The 18,342-nt window shown below is 42.2% G+C and overlaps 1 protein-coding gene across 1 annotated transcript in view; it reads right to left on the bottom strand.

Annotated features, from left to right (window-relative positions):
- Positions 1-1,516: 1,516 nt before the first annotated feature.
- mettl16 (methyltransferase 16, N6-methyladenosin) overlaps positions 1,517-18,342 on the bottom strand; it is a 22,705-nt gene continuing 5,879 nt past the window's right edge. Inside the window, exons 3-10 of the mRNA XM_051396641.1 lie at positions 13,567-13,754; positions 12,511-12,651; positions 11,996-12,111; positions 11,621-11,763; positions 9,292-9,361; positions 7,750-7,839; positions 2,818-2,991; positions 1,517-2,637 (exon numbers count right to left, since the gene is read on the bottom strand). Of these exons, the coding sequence (XP_051252601.1) occupies positions 1,957-2,637; positions 2,818-2,991; positions 7,750-7,839; positions 9,292-9,361; positions 11,621-11,763; positions 11,996-12,111; positions 12,511-12,651; positions 13,567-13,754 (1,603 nt within the window). The 3' untranslated portion in view covers positions 1,517-1,956. The remainder of the gene's footprint in view (positions 2,638-2,817; positions 2,992-7,749; positions 7,840-9,291; positions 9,362-11,620; positions 11,764-11,995; positions 12,112-12,510; positions 12,652-13,566; positions 13,755-18,342) is intronic.

The raw sequence follows: 18,342 nt of genomic DNA, 5'->3' as shown, positions 1-18,342 counted from the left end.
TTAACATTAGTTACTACATAACGGTTCAGTGGGAAATATCTGTCTTTTATTAGTTATACTAAATATAATCGACAAATAAGTCGTTTATTGATCCCTGGGAGGAAGTTTCAGCTTCAGCACAGTGAACAGTGATGTTCATCAAGAATTATATTTTTTAATATATTATTACACTAAAATAGTACTTTAAGATTATTTTTATGGCAGTAATTTTGTATTTTTTTTGTGTTGGTGCATATGTTTAATAAGACTGTCCATATGAGTTATTGTGTTTTTATTGTTAATACCTATTCTGGTCTTAAATCGTGGCCCCTGAGAAATTCCCCAAATATTAATAAAAACAAAACAAAAACGAATACTGAAAATGATAAAAACTAAACCAAAACTAAATATTTTTAAACAATAAAAACTAAACGGAAACCAGCAAACACACTCTGGAAACTAACTGAATTGAAAACAAAACAAAAAAATAAAAACTAATGAAAAATATAAAACTACAATAACTCTTCTGAGTACTCCTTCCACTGCTGCACATATTGCAACAAATGAGGGATAAAACTTCATTATTAAGTTATTATGAAATATCTGATATTATAAACCAAGCAGGTTTATTTTAAGAGAGAATTAGAATATAGATACTGTAAGTAGACACATGCTACCATATGAAACCTGACAGGAACACACACTGGGTACTTTATATTAATCTTTCATTGATCGGATTAATCATTTATTCTATGAAATGTGGTTAATTAGAAAAGTGTGACTTCAAATTATTATTAGGTCCAGCTTATAATAGTCTGTATGAAACTTCCTCTTTATGTTCAAATGACAGAGCATAAAGAAATAAGTACCTATAGGCCAAGTGTTTGCTTGTTAAAACAGCATTTAAAGTTAAATGTTATCAGTAACCTAATCTAACAATAGGACACCAAGTACCTGATTTTAAAACTGATGTTGCTCTCACGACACTCTCTCTCTCTCTCTCTCACTCTCTCTCTCTCTCTCACACACACACACACACACACACACACACACACACACACTCCGGTGGAGTCAAAGTCCTGGCATAACCAAGGGACAAATAGGAACTATGTTTTTGCTTGCAACACACTAACAATGAATGTGCACGTACATACACATGACCCCGGGTATTAAGGCCTCTTTTCCTGTTATTCACTCGGCTCTCGTCAGGAAGTATGTCAGCTACAACAGGGCAATAATAGTGGAGCACAATACCAAAAAGGTTCTCCAGGCACAGGAAGGAGCGAGGGTCTCCAGGAACATCCTGAATTACACAGACTGTACCAGCTGTCAAACCACATTGGGATTAATGTCTTATTGCCAAAGCCATTCATAAAGACAATGTCTAATAAAGCTGCAATTAAAGGATAAAATCCTTAAAGATCCTGATAGTTGATCCTCATAGAAGAAACATAAACACTGCCCTTATGTGGTCGTTAAAGGTACTGCACCATTACAACAAACACACTCACAGGGGCAATATAAAGTAGCAAACATGTTATAAAAATTTACATTTATTGCAACTTTGAGCACAAAATACCAGTGTACAGTATATGTTCTACCTTAAAAGGTAAACCGCCAAGTACAAGAAATGAGATGATAAATGAATGTCACTGATTATCTACTGGAATAAGTCCTTATCCTGAATAGATAAGGACTTATTCCTCTCTCTCCACATTTCCTGTCTTCACTGTCGCTGTCTAACAAAAAGGTAAAGAAAAAGCCCAATAATAATAATAATCTACTGGAATAAACCTCCAGAGGTCACAGTGAATTAAACACTGTGTACAGTTACGTACAATGAATCATTTTAAACTGTTCAAAAAGAAACAGGCACTCAATAAACATCCCTAAAAATAATATTTGCGACGTCTTGCTCGCTGTCACGAATGATTAATATACCGTTTTAAAAAGAAAAGGACCCGTTCTTCTGATCATTCAGGACTTTGCAACAGACTTTAAAAGTGTGTTCTTCAGGTAAGTGCACAGTTGGTTCATCAGGTCTTTATTCTGACCCTCGACCCAGTGCATCTCAATCACTACGTCGCCCTCCTCCAGCATCACGTTCAGCAGACACTTAAACAGGAAATGTTCGACGGCACCAGGGGTCAGGGGTCGCTTGGAGGGCGGGTCAGTTGCTGCAGCAGGTGCTTCCTTTGGGACCGTTTCCTGCCCTGCTTCTGTGGAGATCGAGGACTCCATGTCCACATCTTCACCCGACACCTTCTCTAAGACCTCTCGTTGCTCTCCATTCGGGTCGCGTGTTACGTCTTTGCTCGTCTCATTTGAAGAGGCGCCGTTGGAGGTCTGCTCTGTGGGCTGCAGCGGATCAGCTCCCTTGTGTGCAGGCGTAGTTTTGTTTTGAGCGCCGTCGTCCTCAGTGTTGGTGTTTTGTGTGGAGGCAGACTGGTTTTGAGAAGCCGGGGTTGTGGCCGGAGCAGCTACAGCGGCCGCGGTGGGTTGAGAGCTGGTTCCAGCACAGTGAGGCGCCCTGGGCAGCTCTCGCAACTGACGCGACCCTTCACGTCTCTTCTGTCGCCCGTGGATCCAAGTGTTCTCCACAGCCGTTAGAAAGAGGCTCTGCTCCTGATTTCTGCACGGGACGCGTTTGTGCAGCACCTGCAGACCCACACACACAGAAGACAATCTAATAATGAGGTTTATTGGAGATGTATCATGTATTTACATTGAGGTTACGGGGCACAGAGAACCTGAATGAATAGTTAAACACCAGTAATGTCCTCTAGGTCTTCCTCTTTAGCAATGGTGTAACTGGGGCTAACCCTTTTTAAAGCTTACCCGTAGGTCAGTGAGGGTTTTCTCCAGCAGAGCAGCGATGCTGTCCACGGGGCTGCCGCCGGCACCGCCTGAAGCCGAGGCCTTGGCCTGGAGCTCCTTCAGTCCTGCCTCCGGTAGAGTGAACGACAGGGGCTTCCGCGCCTTCTCCAGTTTACGCTTCTTACTGGGAGGGGACTGAGATAAAAGAGGGAGAAAATTAATCAATCTGTGACAGAGAATATTCTGGACTAACTAAAAATACAAAGGAGACTAATTAAAAAGAACTTCAAAAGTGAATTTAATAATAATTTAATAGAGAAACAGTCGCAGACAAACTATAGATTTTAAAAAACCTGTGGCACCACAGTAAACAAGATGTGATTCATTCTGAAATATGAATGAAAATATTGATTCTAGATAAATTAGATAAAAATTACAAGTGACAATAGTTGGGGAATTTATGTTCCAACCAAAGGAAACACAGTATTACATTCCTGCTTTCTTAACTTGAAAATATTTACAGCGTTTTCATTTGTTTCACATTTTTTTTAATTTGCCAGTTGTTAACTTCACTACTTTCTGTTATTTATTCTGTTCTTATGCTCTTTTGTGTTTTTACGTTACATATCGAGGCACAGTGACTCAAAACGGCCGGTTGAGAAACCACAGTCAGAGTTTTCTTATGGTTTATATTTAACATGAGTGACAGCAGAAGTCCAAAAATACTACGTTCAGAAAAAGGCCACAAATCAGACTCACTAATCAACTCACTTTATTTGAGTAATAAAGGCTTATTAAGGGCCGTCCACACCGAGAACAATAACTATAACATTCAGACAACGAGGTGAACATCTACACTGATGAACGATAACGTGTTATGTGCTCCCGCTGTGCTGGCAGCTTAGGAAAATGTACATATGGATGAGCTGTTGCTGCTGTAGTTCGCACTTCTTTCAAGACTAGAGGAGTTCGGACAATCCAAGACCAGACCAGACCGTTTGGTTCTGTCTCCACTAAAATTATGTTTTTTCATTGTTTGATTTGCAGCCTAAAGTGACATCATACAAGTGTTATAAGTTGTATACCACAATATTGTTCATCAAATCACTCTGAAAAGTGATCTGAATCATATTGTTTGCCACCGTCATTGTTCTATTTGTTCTGTGGACTCGGCTCTCCACCTGAGTTAGAACGATTTTTAAAAAGATATATTTATAAGTACTGTTATAGTTATCGTTCTTGGTGTTGACGGCCCTTTAGTTCCCAAAAATACTTAGAAAAAACAATCATGAGCTAGTTTCAATCAATGATTATTGATTTTATACTTCTGTGGTTCTTGTTTACTGACCACACATTTATCTTACAGCTACTACAAACTCTCTGCAGTAACACTGTGTACAAAAATCTCTCTTTATCAACTACTTTCTGTCTTAAGTTCTCAAAATGTAACTAATGATGAACCTAGTTAGTTGTCAGTTGTTGTAGTTACAGATCATTCCTCCTTATGAGCTGAAACTTAAAGCTGTGACGAGCATCTGCATGTCCATTACACACCACAAGAGGGCGCTCAAACCACACACAAGCCCACCCACCTGAACCTGCTGCGAATTAAACACCGTTCCTTATTCCTAATCCCCTCTAATGTCACGCTGTGATGGCGGTGGAGGTCATTACCCAACCGTGTCTGAACACAACAGACGCTCTGCAGCTATTGTCCCCTACCCGTCCACCGCAGCCAATATGTCAACGCTGCTCTCGCAAAGTCACTGCAGGCTGAGTGCGAGTGGGGGGAGACGGCGGGGGTCTGCAGCCGCACTGCACTGTGACAGAGCAGACAGCATGGCCGACTGACCTACAAACAGCAGAGGGAAGGAGCAGACTGTGACCTTCACACCGCTACTCTGATCTGAGAGTCAACTTTGGATTACTTGATCATTTTAGTGCATCGTTCCACTTTTTGTTATTATAGTTTATAATATATATATATTTGTTATCACTGTCTCTGAAGGCTCTTAAAGAATAGCAGAGGAATCTGAAATAAAGTGTAATAAACACTTTCTTCCTGCATTTGCTTAATTTATATTGAAAAAAGCTTCACTTCCAGTAAAAGGTTTTTCAATCTTGATTCATGTATTGATTTCTAGTCCTTGTAGACTTGTGTTTGGAAGAGATGGACGTATTTAATTAATGGGTTGATGATGGTCGCTGCCTCGTCTGGCTGCTTGTTAGAGCTTCTTTTATTCCTTATTGTTTCTCACAGACGTCTCTCTCCCCTTTTTCCTCCACGCTCTGTGAGCCCTGCAGCGCATTGTGCGAGGAACGGAAATCAATAAAATCCATCAAGCCAAATCTGTCTGTTTGTACCGAGCATCCTTGCACACACACACACACAGATATAAACATAGATTCACAGACAAAGAACGAGGAGAGCCAAATGTGTACAATTTTTACATACACACCTCTCCACTGAATCACATCCTCTTCTGACTCTGCTGCTCTTTCACTCCATTATTAATCCCACTTACCCACTCTCACCTCTCTCACTCTCTCACACACTCACACACACACACACACACACACACACACACAATGTGGGTAAATGACAACCTCACAATAAAAGCCTGGCCTAATTTTGAAAACCAGGCACTGTAAAAGCCCACAAGTCCAATAAGAGCTGTTCTCTCCAGATATAAGGTCATTCAGTCATCAATCTTGACCTGCACACACACACACACACACACACGCACGCACGCACGCACGCACGCACGCACACAAAATAGAGAGACAGAATGCTGCAGAATTCACCTTCAGGCAAACACTGTAAATCATACTCTGATCACCCCTCTCCTCTCAACCTCCATTTCCTTTTTGTCAAGTCCCAAAACCCCTGCATGGAGTCCTGAACTCTGGACCTTCCCGAAACCCCCACTGCCAGACCTGTATGAGCAACAACAACTCGCCTCGGGGCTCAGATAAAGCCTGGCAGCCTTGAGCGGTCTATTCTGTCTACTGGTCCTTTAATTCTGTGTGCATGTGCTCTAATCTCACTATCCACAGTCTGTCCTTTTGTCTGTTTTTCTTTCTTTATCAGCATCTTGTTTTCCTTCATGCCAATCCACCCATTCTCTCCCGTCAATCCTTCCTCTGAATCTCTCCCTCTTGGTAATAAAAATAACTTCCAAGACCATATATTTATCCATATATAAAAGAAGAATTCAATGTCTTCATACGACAACAGATCAAAAGTTAAGTACTCTAGCTGTGTCTGAGGCTCTGCGGTGACCTGGAGGCCAAACTATATTAATTTTCTGGACCTAAAGTCTTATGAAGCTCTATAAAGGCAAACATTAAAGACATTATGGGACAGGCCACTCCAACCAACTGTGCTGTGGGTGTAACTAGGGATCACTGAGGAGGCTTAACAGGGAACAGACAGATAACAGCAAAAACAAAAAAACTATAACGAGATAAAGATTTTAAAGATTACTACAATGATTTGGCATTAAACTCTTCGAACACTGTCAGACTCACAATGAACGATTTTTTTAGAAAAAGACTAAAATCAATTCAGCAGAAACAGATCTATATATATTATTTTTTTGGGGCCTACATTACCCACAATATATATGTTTATATATATGTTGTAATACATGTATGGAGAAGGGGTCTTCAAACAAAGCAGGAGGAGAGTATGAAAGAGAAGATGAACATAAAGAAATGGGAGTAATCGCAGTTTGCAGGCTGACCTGGTAACAAGAGGGTTAAGTAGGTCACGGCTGCATGCATGTCACATATGTTAAAGTCTATATGTAACATTAATGAGCACCCCCACATACATACATATACCAGACATCCATAGGAACTCACACACGCAGGAAGAATTATGTAATCAACCATGCGAAGAATTACACATACACACACACATATATACACATACAGATACATATATATACACACATACACATACACATATACACATACACACACACGGCATACACATGTGCTGGGGGGGTCTGCCTTGTAATGACGGCGAGCAGCTCCTGAGTGTAAATGACGGTGGGTATGTGGACGAGGAAGGTTGCATGAGCAAATGTAGGCCAATCATTCTGCTTAACTGCTTTCCTGCTGAAAAGGCCACAACAGAGACGAGTCCAACAAACACACAAACGGTCCTCGTCACACAACCTCCGCTGCACCTGCCGACTGCCTCCCACCTGCCTTTATTATCCACCTGCTGTCTCTCTCACATTATTCTCAGTCCTTTTAACGGTTTCCACTGTCTCCTGCTTTATCTTCAACTCTATCACCGTCCAGACAAAACAATGGTTGGGTGTTGTATGCACACAGTCTGTGGCAACTGTTGCCTGGATACAGCCTGTTAGAAATCATATAAACGTCTCCCCCGAGGAAGGAATAAGTGCTTCTAATGGAATGGGGCTTGAGGGGAAAGAGGATATAGTCTGGGGCGGGACAGAGGTGGTGCATTATTGAGGAGGAGGCTTTGGGCTTTTGGAAACATCCCGCAGAAGAGGGGCAACAGTTGAACCCTGCTGAGATTATTTACCTGCGTATTGATTTACGGTACCAAATGTTTATTTTTCAATGCTCTGTGATATCAAAGCATATCGGGCGGTAGCATAAAAGGTGCTGAGTGTCAATATCCGGCCACAAAACATCTGTAGAGTCTGAAGTGTGCAGCAAGACTGGAGCTCTTTCAGTCAGTCTCTGCAGGAAGTTGCAATAATTAATAATAATATTTTTCATTCTCACTGGAACAAGTTTGCAACTATTTTTGCAATGTTCACTTGCAAATTGTTTTTAAAAAACTTCACAACATGTATCACAATTTTCTTTTAGAAAGCTTTCATGAAATCAGCCTGGAACAATGAAAAAATACCCCAGTGGGATCGTCAAGTGCACCAGGGGACAGAAATAAAAGTTGCACAGACCTACCGGAACAATCACATCGTCATAGAAACTCCAGGCCAGAGCCCACCGCATTGTCCGCCCCTGGCAGAACTCTGTGTGTGTCACTTTGGGCACCTGAGATAAAAGAAAATAGACGGTCAGGTATGATTGATTGGAAATTATATAGCACAGAAACCTGACTCCTTTCCTCTTCTTCACATGTTAGTCTCTGGTTGTGGTATTATTTCTGAGGGACTTAGTTTTGGCTGTGTCAATATACTCCAAATTATGATTTTATATATATATTAAAAGGTAGAAACCTGAAAGAGATACAGCTGTTGGAAGAAATATGGTTGCCTCCATATGAAGGTTAATCTTATTCCTTCATGAAAACTCTCAGTGCTCTCATCTACAGATATTATTAAATACATAACCATAGAATAAAACAACATCAAACTATATAGCACAAAACAAACAGCTGGAGCCACTGAACCATCTGGCTGCTTGAGTGAGGCAGAGTTTTTAGATTATAATATATGTACAGTACGAGATAAAATGTAAAACAGCTCTACATAACCAAATCGTTTTTACACTGAAGCTTCCTCCTCGAATCACTTATTGAATCCTCGACGTGTGACGACCTTTGGTAGTGTGATGTGATGTAAACTAGGTGAGTGAGACATTTCTTCCCGCTGTGAGCTTCACATCTCTAATCGTGAGTGAAAAAACAAAAATCCATGATGGGGAAAAACAAACAGATGTGGTGTGAAACCCGTTGTGCTAACAGAGCACTTTAACTATCCCTCAGGACTGCTTCAGTAAATAGGAGGAGGGTCATATAAAGGTCATAGGTCAAAGTGCTCTGTACACGAGACTGTAACCAACATGCACATTTGCTAGATTGAGAAACACAATGAGAGAGAGAGAGAGATGAGGAGACAGTGGAGAGAAGATCTAGTAATGGCTGACAGAAGCATTAGCATGTAAACTAGGTTGGGTTTCTGTTTACACACACTTTAAAATGAGGCAACAGTCTTCCTCTCTGGACGTTAGCCAAAGCCACACTCACTCTGATGAGCAGCGACAGCACCCTAAAACCTCTGGAGGAGCTTTGAGGAGATGGCAGGTGCAGGTGCAGGGGGGGGGTCAGGGAGGGGCATGTGAGGGAAGTGACTGGCACAGGACCAGAGGCCTGCAGCAGCAGTCAGGAGTCATGTGCTGGGTTATTAGTTAGGCTAATGACCTTAATGCATGTTAGCTACAGAGTGCCGTGTGATTCAGTCATGCACTGCTAACAGAAATCAGCTCATTCATTGCTTGTTTGTGACGCTGCTTAGCTGGCATATTAGAAAGAGCTCATGCGTTATATTTCTGTAGGTATCTGCTGCCCACAGTGACGACCGTCTCCCCAACGTCAATACGCAGTCCCAGAAGAGCGCCGGTTTGAGAGGGGAGGCAGAGATTGTTTTAACAAGCTATTATCTAACCCTGCACAGAAGGGGCTCGTTCCTGTGTGAACAGACTGAGAGTAAAAGCTGGGGATGCAGATGTATTTGTGTGTGTGCGTTTGACTTGGTTGGTACTCACCCCTTGCTTCCTCAGCTCCTCTTTCAAAGGTGCCAAGCTACATTTCTTCCCCAACATGCAGCTGTACCACCTGCAGGAAGAAGAATCCATATTAACCAGCTGTGTGTCGCTGTGCTCGCGGCCCGGGCACGGACTGCCAAGCAGAGATCAAAAGGATCTGAGGTGAGCTTTGGGGAGCAACACAAAGACCAAGTGAAACATGAGAGACAGGAAAAACATCTGGGTGAGTTCGGTCCACACTGGAGGAAAAGCAGTTTTGAAGTCGAGCCCTCGGTGGAGGCCTGATCAATAATCTCTGCTGTGCAATAAAGAGATGAGGTTGGTCCTGATCAATAAGCAGTAGAGTCCAGCCGGGGAAGATGGAGGAAAGATAAACACATCAGGGAGTCAGTCTGGAAGGACTGGCCAGTTTTCACAAACCTTGTCAGGGTTTGTTTCTTTGTCACTACACGTTGTTTGAAGGGTTAGGATTTACTGATTGTGCAATTAACAGAAAAATAAACCTGCAACCATTTTGGTCTATTTTTATTTGATTTTTATCATTTATCAAGTAAAAATAAGTAGCTTTTTGCAGTTCCATATCATTGTATATTGAATATCTTTGGATTTGAGACATTTGGTCGGACAAACAATAAGCTGTCTACGTCCCTGGTAAATGTTGATTGGCATTTGTCATTATTTCCTGACATTTTATAGAAGATGACTGACAGATTATTCAGTTATGAAACAAAGGAGTTCCTTGTGTCAAAGATGTAAATACAACATAATCTGTCAAACATCAGGTCTCTATCAAGGAAACTAAAAGTGATTTTAAGAAGGGTGAGTACATCAATAATACAGTAATTTACATACACTAACATTTTTATGTAAAGCACAGTATTTGGTAAATGTACAAATCTACAGTCACACCCAACAAACCACAGCTCAAAAAACAGTTTTAACGTTTGAATGAGAAAGGACGGTGATTTGTAATCAGGTTAGGGAGGTATGAAGATGCCCAGAGGGGTGACGGGGAGGGGAGAGCGAAGTGTCAGTTGACACAATGAAATATTGAACAGCTCTAATATTCACAGATGTTCCTCCACTTTTTGTCACAGTGGGGAGGAACACCCAGAGCAGCTCCCCGGCTCTTCAAACATCCCAAGTGTGCAGCTGCATTAGCATCGATATTCATCCTTCTCTCCTCGCGTGTTGAAGCACAGGCGTATGATTAAAATCTTATTACCAGAGATGGTAATTTTCATATCAATGGCATGATAAATGAGGAGTATTACCTCACTTCTAACGGGGGGTTTTTGGGGCATTTGGATGTATACTGGGAACTGAGGTGGCTTGCCCTTATTTGACAGTAATTACACTTCAGAGGAAAAAAAGAAGGAAAGGGGAGCAGGGCGGGGTGGCGTGGAGGGTCTCAAAGGACCAATCGGTGTAGCTGGCAGTGTTTCCATGGACACCTGGTGGCTCTGGTATCCCAGCATGCATTTGGGAGTGACAGCCAGCTCCGGTTGGTTTGGCCCGAGCATCAAACCTGTTCAATAAGCCTCGGTTTGTTCTCACTTCCTCTCTTTGCTAGACGAGTGTAACACAGAGCCCGCACAAGAGCAGGCAGGTGTTAAAATCAGTCCCTCTCAGGGAAGGTTGTCTTTCCATTGACGCATTATGCACACACACACACACCACTGTATACAGCACACACACCACGGCACGCACGCACACACAAGCGCACACACAGCACACACACGCACACACACACACACACACACACACACACACACACACACACACACACTGTACTCTCCTGTAGGAGGCCAAGCAGGTGTGGCATGTCTAATCAGTTTTAATAGCACCACTCTGCAGTTCCCTCTAACTGTGTCGCACTCTGCTGCCCCGGTGACAGCCCTGGTAACGGGGGAGGGTAAAGTGACGGCCGCTGGAAACACCCCCCCAACCACCCACCCAAACACAGCTGTTCCCTGTGGGCTTCCCGGATACGGCACAGGGCGAATATGTGCCAAAATCATTAAACCAACTCTGGGTGACAGCTCCATCCAGAAACCCATCTGCCCATTTCACCTCTTGGTGTCTCTCCTCCACTGGTGCTCTCAGTGGCCATTTAAACCTCTCAAAGCCTCTCTAAAGAGAACAAAACTGAAGCACTCTTGTTCATCCATCTGCCCATTAAGATATAAGGCTGTGTAACCCTGAATACGTACAGTTTCTGTGTGTGAGTGAGCTTCATAAATGTGGTTTAGACACAACAATACACCTGCAACAAGGGAAGAAAATCATGTTGGAGTCGGGTTTCATTTTGTCCTGATCTTTTGCTCACCGCAAGCGTTTCTTGAGCTGCAGGCTGTCATGAATGATCCTCTTGACAAACTCCAGTTCCCCGCCCTCCGCCATGATCTCTGTCACCCCGCCTGTGTTCACTGAACTGGGAGGAGGTCGCCGTGAGTTCCTGGAGTTTACCCCCTGGAGAGAGAAACAGGACAGACAGAGATTAAAATAAAATCCTATTAGAGGCCTGTTACTATCGTGTAAACAAATAGTGTTTCATGTCAGGGTTGCTCTGGCCAGTCAACAAGTGTTTACTCTTAAAGAGCCAAATGCTTTTATGGAAAGAAGTCTACCTCTTTTGAATTTAAATGTTCAGACAGAAAACTAGCAACATGTTTTCAATGTTAAAAGGTAAGGAAGCTCTTACCTTCGCTTCCAGCTGGTTGGCAAAAAAAGGAGGGTTGCACATGCAGAAATCGTAAACTATTTCTGTCTCTTCTTTCAAGGCGTCCATCAGTAAAGTCTTCTGAGGGACTTTGACAACTAGGACAAAGATGAGGCAGGGATTTGTAAGTTGGATGTTTTAGCTAATCAAACAAAGGCTATATATAATGTGCAAATTCAGGATGTTCCAGACAAAAGATGATGATCATGACAGAAACGCGGTCAAATCTAAAATCTAATCTAAATCCAAAGTAGTTTATGGCAGCTAATGTTAGCAAAGTTCAGATAGATGCTGCTGATATTACGCAGTCAGTTCTTCATCGTCTTCAGATCCCTACTTGTTCTACAACTAGCATTTAGCGTTATCCTGTAAATAGTCCCTTGTAGCCACAGTTCAATCAAACTTACACACCAGGTGATACAATAATCAAACACTACAATGACTGTCGTAGCGGTCTTCTGTCTGGTGATACATCAGGATGAGTGCACCACGTTTACCTTTAATGAGGTCAGACAGGTTGTTCTGCTCCACGTTCTTTGTAGCGTAGTCAAAACAGATGTCGTCCACCTCTGTGGCGAGAAAGTACCAGCCGTTCATTGTGGCTCCCAGCAAGGGGTAGATACAAGAAGCCCCAGTGCCTGAGGAAACACACACACACACACACACACGTGTTTTTTGGCAGCTAGAGCATGTGTGTATTCATTAGGATGATGAATGGTTATGACTTTCATTGAACAATATGGAAATATTTTGGGATGCTGTTTAAAGTAAATGGACTGCATTATCTTTAACTTTACGGCCACAATGGACAATAAATGTCAGTTCTAATGTCAGTATTATTGAATCATACACATGTAAAAAGGACAACAGCGGCATGATTCAGTGCGGGCTCAGACATAAGGTGGACTCCGTTAGGAAAGGAAACACTCAGTGGTGATCCATCAGGAAGCAGACAGCTTCAATCTGCTCACAGAAAGATTCAGGGGTCCCCAATCAGTGACCTGAGGCCCTAACGAGGACGCACACACGCACGCACGCACGCACGCACGCACACTGACTGCAGGCACAATCACAACACACGCAAAGACAAACACTTTTTTCTCTCTGACAGACAGAACGGCAAACAAGCTGTGACATGTGGATGGGGGATTTGACTGGTAAGTGCTGGGAACACTGGGAATGACGGGCTCATGTGTACCAGCTGGAAGCACCAACTGACATTTCGCGTGCAGCTCTGAGCTGCAACATCAACGATGAACAAGAGCAGGGGTCTCAAACTTGAATTAACTGGTGGCCGCTCACTTCAACTCCCAACACGTTTTTTTGTATTTGTGTTTCTACACTGAATTTCTGAGCTACTGGTGTTTTCCTCTCCTCTTTCTTGTACTTTGCTGTGTGACTTACAGAGGAAAGCACTGAGGACAGGGCTGAACTGTTTGTTACATGAGAAATAATGTCAGCTTGATTTATTTGGAGCATCCTCACATGAAAGTGATACCCATCGCTCAAACTGTAGGATGATACATGTACGACACAAATATTAGTGGTGGTACCGATGTCGATGCCCCTGCGTGGTTGCTTCTGGCCGTCAATGAGGTCCTCCACCCAGTGGATGTAGTTGAGGCGGAGGGGCACGGTCGGTATGAGACGCTCCAGAGGGATCTCGATGGTCAGACCAAAGTCTTCCTTCAGTAGGGTGCAGGTCAGCGCTCGCACCGCCTCCGGCTCTTTGAAATTCACACTAGAGGGGAAACAATGAGCTCAATGTCAGCTCAGTAACAAACTGTATTTTGGATCAAAACATACAAATTTAACCTTTATATTACACTAAAAGTATCTGATCTGGAAATTCTTATTTATTTCAACTTGGGTCATATTTTTGTAGTTTCAGACATTATTTTATCTCTTGTGATTGTATAATTTTTACCAAAAAACACTGTAGAGATCAGCTACATGATCCAAACCACATCTCAATTTTAGACTATTTTATTTAGCTGCTTCTGTTTTAGACATTTGACTTTCAAGAATTTTGGCTTAATCTGTTGAACTCACAAGATTTCTCAGAGTAAGGTGGCATTAAATAATGAATTATTCTAACATTCTTATTGGTTTTCTCTTTCAAATATGTTTAGTTAAAGGACCTGTGTGTAGGATTTAGTGGCATCGAGCTGTGAAGTTGCAGATTGCAACCATTTGAATACAGCTCAGGCTTCCAAGTATATATCCAATTATAATGAATATTATATCCCATACCTGCCAACAGATCTTCCTAAATGTCACACACTGGACCTTTAACATTAACCTTAAACATTAAAGCTCGTAATCGTCTAACTGCTTGTGTTTCCTGCTGTACTGCCTTGCCTCGTCCCATTAAAGGAATTATTATGTTCCCAGATATAACCATTTAACTCGGTGAATACAAAGTTACTATCACTGAAAAGAACAGTGGCCAAAGCTACAAAAATAAAATCGAGGTTGCATGAAAAAAGAATATCCCTTTAAGGATGATTTCAATTTGGTGACTTGCTGATCCTCTTTGTTTTACCAATGAGGCGAGCTGACAGCAATTTACCAAACTGCTCTTAATGCAGCACTTCATTAACCCTCTGCAGCTCTCTGCACTGAACCCCATTACTTCACATTACACACACACACACACACACACACACACACACACACACACACACACACACGAAGGGAGAATAGGGAGATAGGAAGCCCATCAATTCACAATCCCCCTGCTAATGACAATGAAATTCACATTTACAACATCGCTAAGACCTCCCAATTTTTTACTCCCAATTCTCAGTCCCACTCGTTCGGCTCTCCCGTCTTTTCCTCTCGACATGTTTAATGATTTCGGTTGTCACACGAGTGTGGCGGACAAAACGAGTGGGCGAGATAGGTATAATTAAAGCTTTGCTGAGCGCGTTCGCACCTTGGCAGATGTAATTAGACACATCCTGGTGATGGGAGCGTCTGGCACCTCACTAGTTTGGTGTGAGCAAAAAAAAAAAAAAAAAAACATTTACTGCTGGTAGAGATGGAGATACAAAGCAGTTAATCTCTGATTGTGTTTTTATTTTCTGTGTTTCTTCTCACAAATCAATTACACACAAACAGCTGAAATGTTTTGCTCTCTTCGGCTCCTCTTTCGGTGATACTTCACAACAAATTAAAATGCATCCCAATTTCCATTTTTTCCATTCTTCTAGGCCCGTGTGATGACCCGAATGTCTCCAACCATTAAGTTTAGGCAGGTGTTTGGACTGAAAACAGTCGTGTGTTGCCTCAAGTAGTGGTGAGAAATTAAACCCAATATAGGAACTCAAGTTTAAATATGAGACCCAAAGAGTTTGAAGGTTTACAAGATTCCAAAACGCTGCAGCTCATGAGATGATGAGTAGGAATTTAAGTCTGTAAAGTTATCACGGCAGCAATCATTTCATCTTTAGATTGGCCAATTTAGCATTTTGTAGGATGATGTCATGTTGGAGCTGTTGGTCTGAGCACCACTAAACCACTAAAAGACTGACATGGTGAGAGCCGTCAGACTTCTGCAATGGGATTTGGTTGTTCAATATGATTGATTCTTTTTTTCTGATGCCAAATAGTATTCCTACTATATCAGCAGTTTCTGCTGTGGAAACATGGCTACATTTAGAGACTTGGTTGTCGCTCTATGTACAATGATGCAGCTAAAAAAGTGATTTCACTGACAAAATGGGAGTTGTCTCGGGGTCTTCACAACTGATGACTCTAATCATCTAGTTTTCCTGGGCAGCCAGTGTAGGGCTTGTGGCCTGTCATTCCCCATTTCTCTCACCTCATTTCCGATAATCTCTCCAGCGTCGGCTGCGTAATAAAGGCAGAAAATGCCCTTAATTTCCAGGTGAAGCCAATTTATCTGATTTGAAAGTAAGACTGAAAAACAGGGGACCAACCTGCCCCACAGCTGAGGTGACTGTGGCCACTGAACTCTGCATCTTCACTCAGGAGTAAAAACAAAAACAAATGACCCTCGAGCAGCCAGGTGTGAGACAGATACAAATGAGAAGCGATTTACCTGTAGAGTCTGACATCAATCTTACGCAGTCTCTCACCTAATGAACATATTAGGTTAATGGTCCAGTTTAATCAGCATCTGAAGGAATGTGACCTCCTGGAGAAACACCTGGCTCCTTTGAGGATGTTTCAAAACCAGTGAAGAAATTTTCACTTTAAAAAATGGCGAGAGCTTTGGGGAGGAATCAGGCTAATGAGGGAGAAGTGATGCATCAGCATAACGCTCACTCTTTCCCAAAATGAAAGCCGGCCTCTCTCATCCGTCCTGCTCTCAGATATTCTGCCCTCTTTCATTTCTCCTCAGAGGCATCATTAGATAAGGATCAATATTCAGAGAGGGAGGCTGCTCAGGCCAGCCCTCTATTTTTAGCCCCTGATGAGTGAGTGAGTGTGTCTGTCTGTGTGTGTGTGTGTGTGTGCAATGCAGGACCGATCACTCCTATCAGCAGCACTGCGAATGCCACGTCTCCATGGCAACCCCACCTACTGAACAGATGAGGAGAGCACGCAAATCCGGCCACGCTGGAGCAATGGCTGATGCCAGATGGAGCGTGAGTGTGCCCGTGATTTACGCCTCCGCTGCCACGTAGGTGCACCGCTGCGTGCTTACGACATTAATGTGGTCGACGGGATACAGTCTGGGACAAACCTGATTGAAAAAGTTGTGGGTGGGGGGATTGGGGGGGCTAAATATACAGTGCTGTTTTGACGATAGCGACCATAAGGGTGGGGAAAAAGGTAGGAATCGGATGTAATTTATGGCTTCAGACTTGGTTCCAGCTCCTGTTCAGGTGAAACAACCGGACCAGGTGAGGAGGAGTGTACAGAGGTGTACAGTGAGACCCCAGAGGCGAAGAAGAGGAGGAGATTTAAGGACTGAGAAGCAGAAGAAGTCTTTGGTTCAGATTGATGAAGAGGACGACATCATTAGACTGGAGGGGAGTTTACTGCTGAGACAAACAGCTCGCTCTCACCTCCACGCTACATGAGCAGTATGAACACACACACACACACACACACACACACACACACACACACACACACACACACACACACACACACACACACACACACAGACACACACACACACACACACACACACACACACACACACTTTCAATCAGAGAGGTGACCTTCAAGGTACATCTACTTCACTCCGAGTGTGCTGGGAAAAATTTTGTGCTGATTAGCAGCAACTTCTTCTCTCCTGTCAGGTGTTTTTATTCATTTTTTTTAACACTGAGTGAAACACATTTTGAGTCCTGAAAGAAGAGAAATGAGTGAATCACTTAAAACTCAACATAAATTAAATCTAAACGGACTCCTTGAATATCTCTGAGCTCATTTAGTGATATTTTGCAATTCTGCAGACATGCTGCTGATGCTGTAAAAAATATATGGATCTTAATAATAAGCAACTGTGGCAGAAATTACTATTTTTCCAGATGTTTAGTTGAGGATTATTAATCTGATTATCCGTTTATGATTTAATTAATAAAATGTTTATTAGTTTGGCTGATCGTCAAAATAGCTTAATTTTTATTTCTGTAACAACTTAAATTTAGTTTATAATTTCAGTTTATAACATTAAGGAGGATCTATTGTCAGAAATGGAATATAATTCTCATAACTGTGTGTTCATTACTGTATAATCACCTGAAAATAAGAATGGTAGTGATTTTGTTACCTTAGCATGAGTCGTTTTTACCTGGAGAGCGAGCTTTTCTTTTACGAAGGCCGCCATGTTGAATCGTTATGTTTCTAACTAAACACTGGCTCTAGATTGGGCCTTTTCATGTTTTTCGCAACCGCTGTAGTTTCTACTTCACGCTTAGTTGAAGCGAGCAGTATTCAGTTGGTTGCAATCTGCAACTTCACCACTAGATGCCACTAAAACCTAATTTTCAACAGAAGATTATCTCAATAAATTGGACAATCAGAGTGTTTGAGCACCGATTGTGGAAAAGAAAAGAAATAGATGTGAGTGGAAATATATTATTGTGCAAACTCTGTATGTGTACTCCTCGTTTTAGTTGAGTGATAAAAAAACTGGAGCAATAGGAAAAAATATATCTGGTCTAGGCTTTAGGTCCTTAACCAAATCACGTTCTAAAATGTAATCTGTTCATGTCAGCGACTTGTAGCCCCAACACAACCCAAATTCATAATTAACTGGTTTTCAGATAAATGATTTGGAGTATGTTGATGGTTGTGCCTGAGCTGCAGATTCAGTAAGTGAAATATGTAGAAATAATACCCTACCT

Source organism: Dicentrarchus labrax, unplaced genomic scaffold (assembly GCF_905237075.1).
Source record: "Dicentrarchus labrax unplaced genomic scaffold, dlabrax2021, whole genome shotgun sequence".
Lineage (NCBI taxonomy): Eukaryota > Metazoa > Chordata > Actinopteri > Moronidae > Dicentrarchus > Dicentrarchus labrax.
Note: the sequence above shows the minus strand (reverse complement) of the source record. Positions and strands in the feature narration are given on the sequence as shown.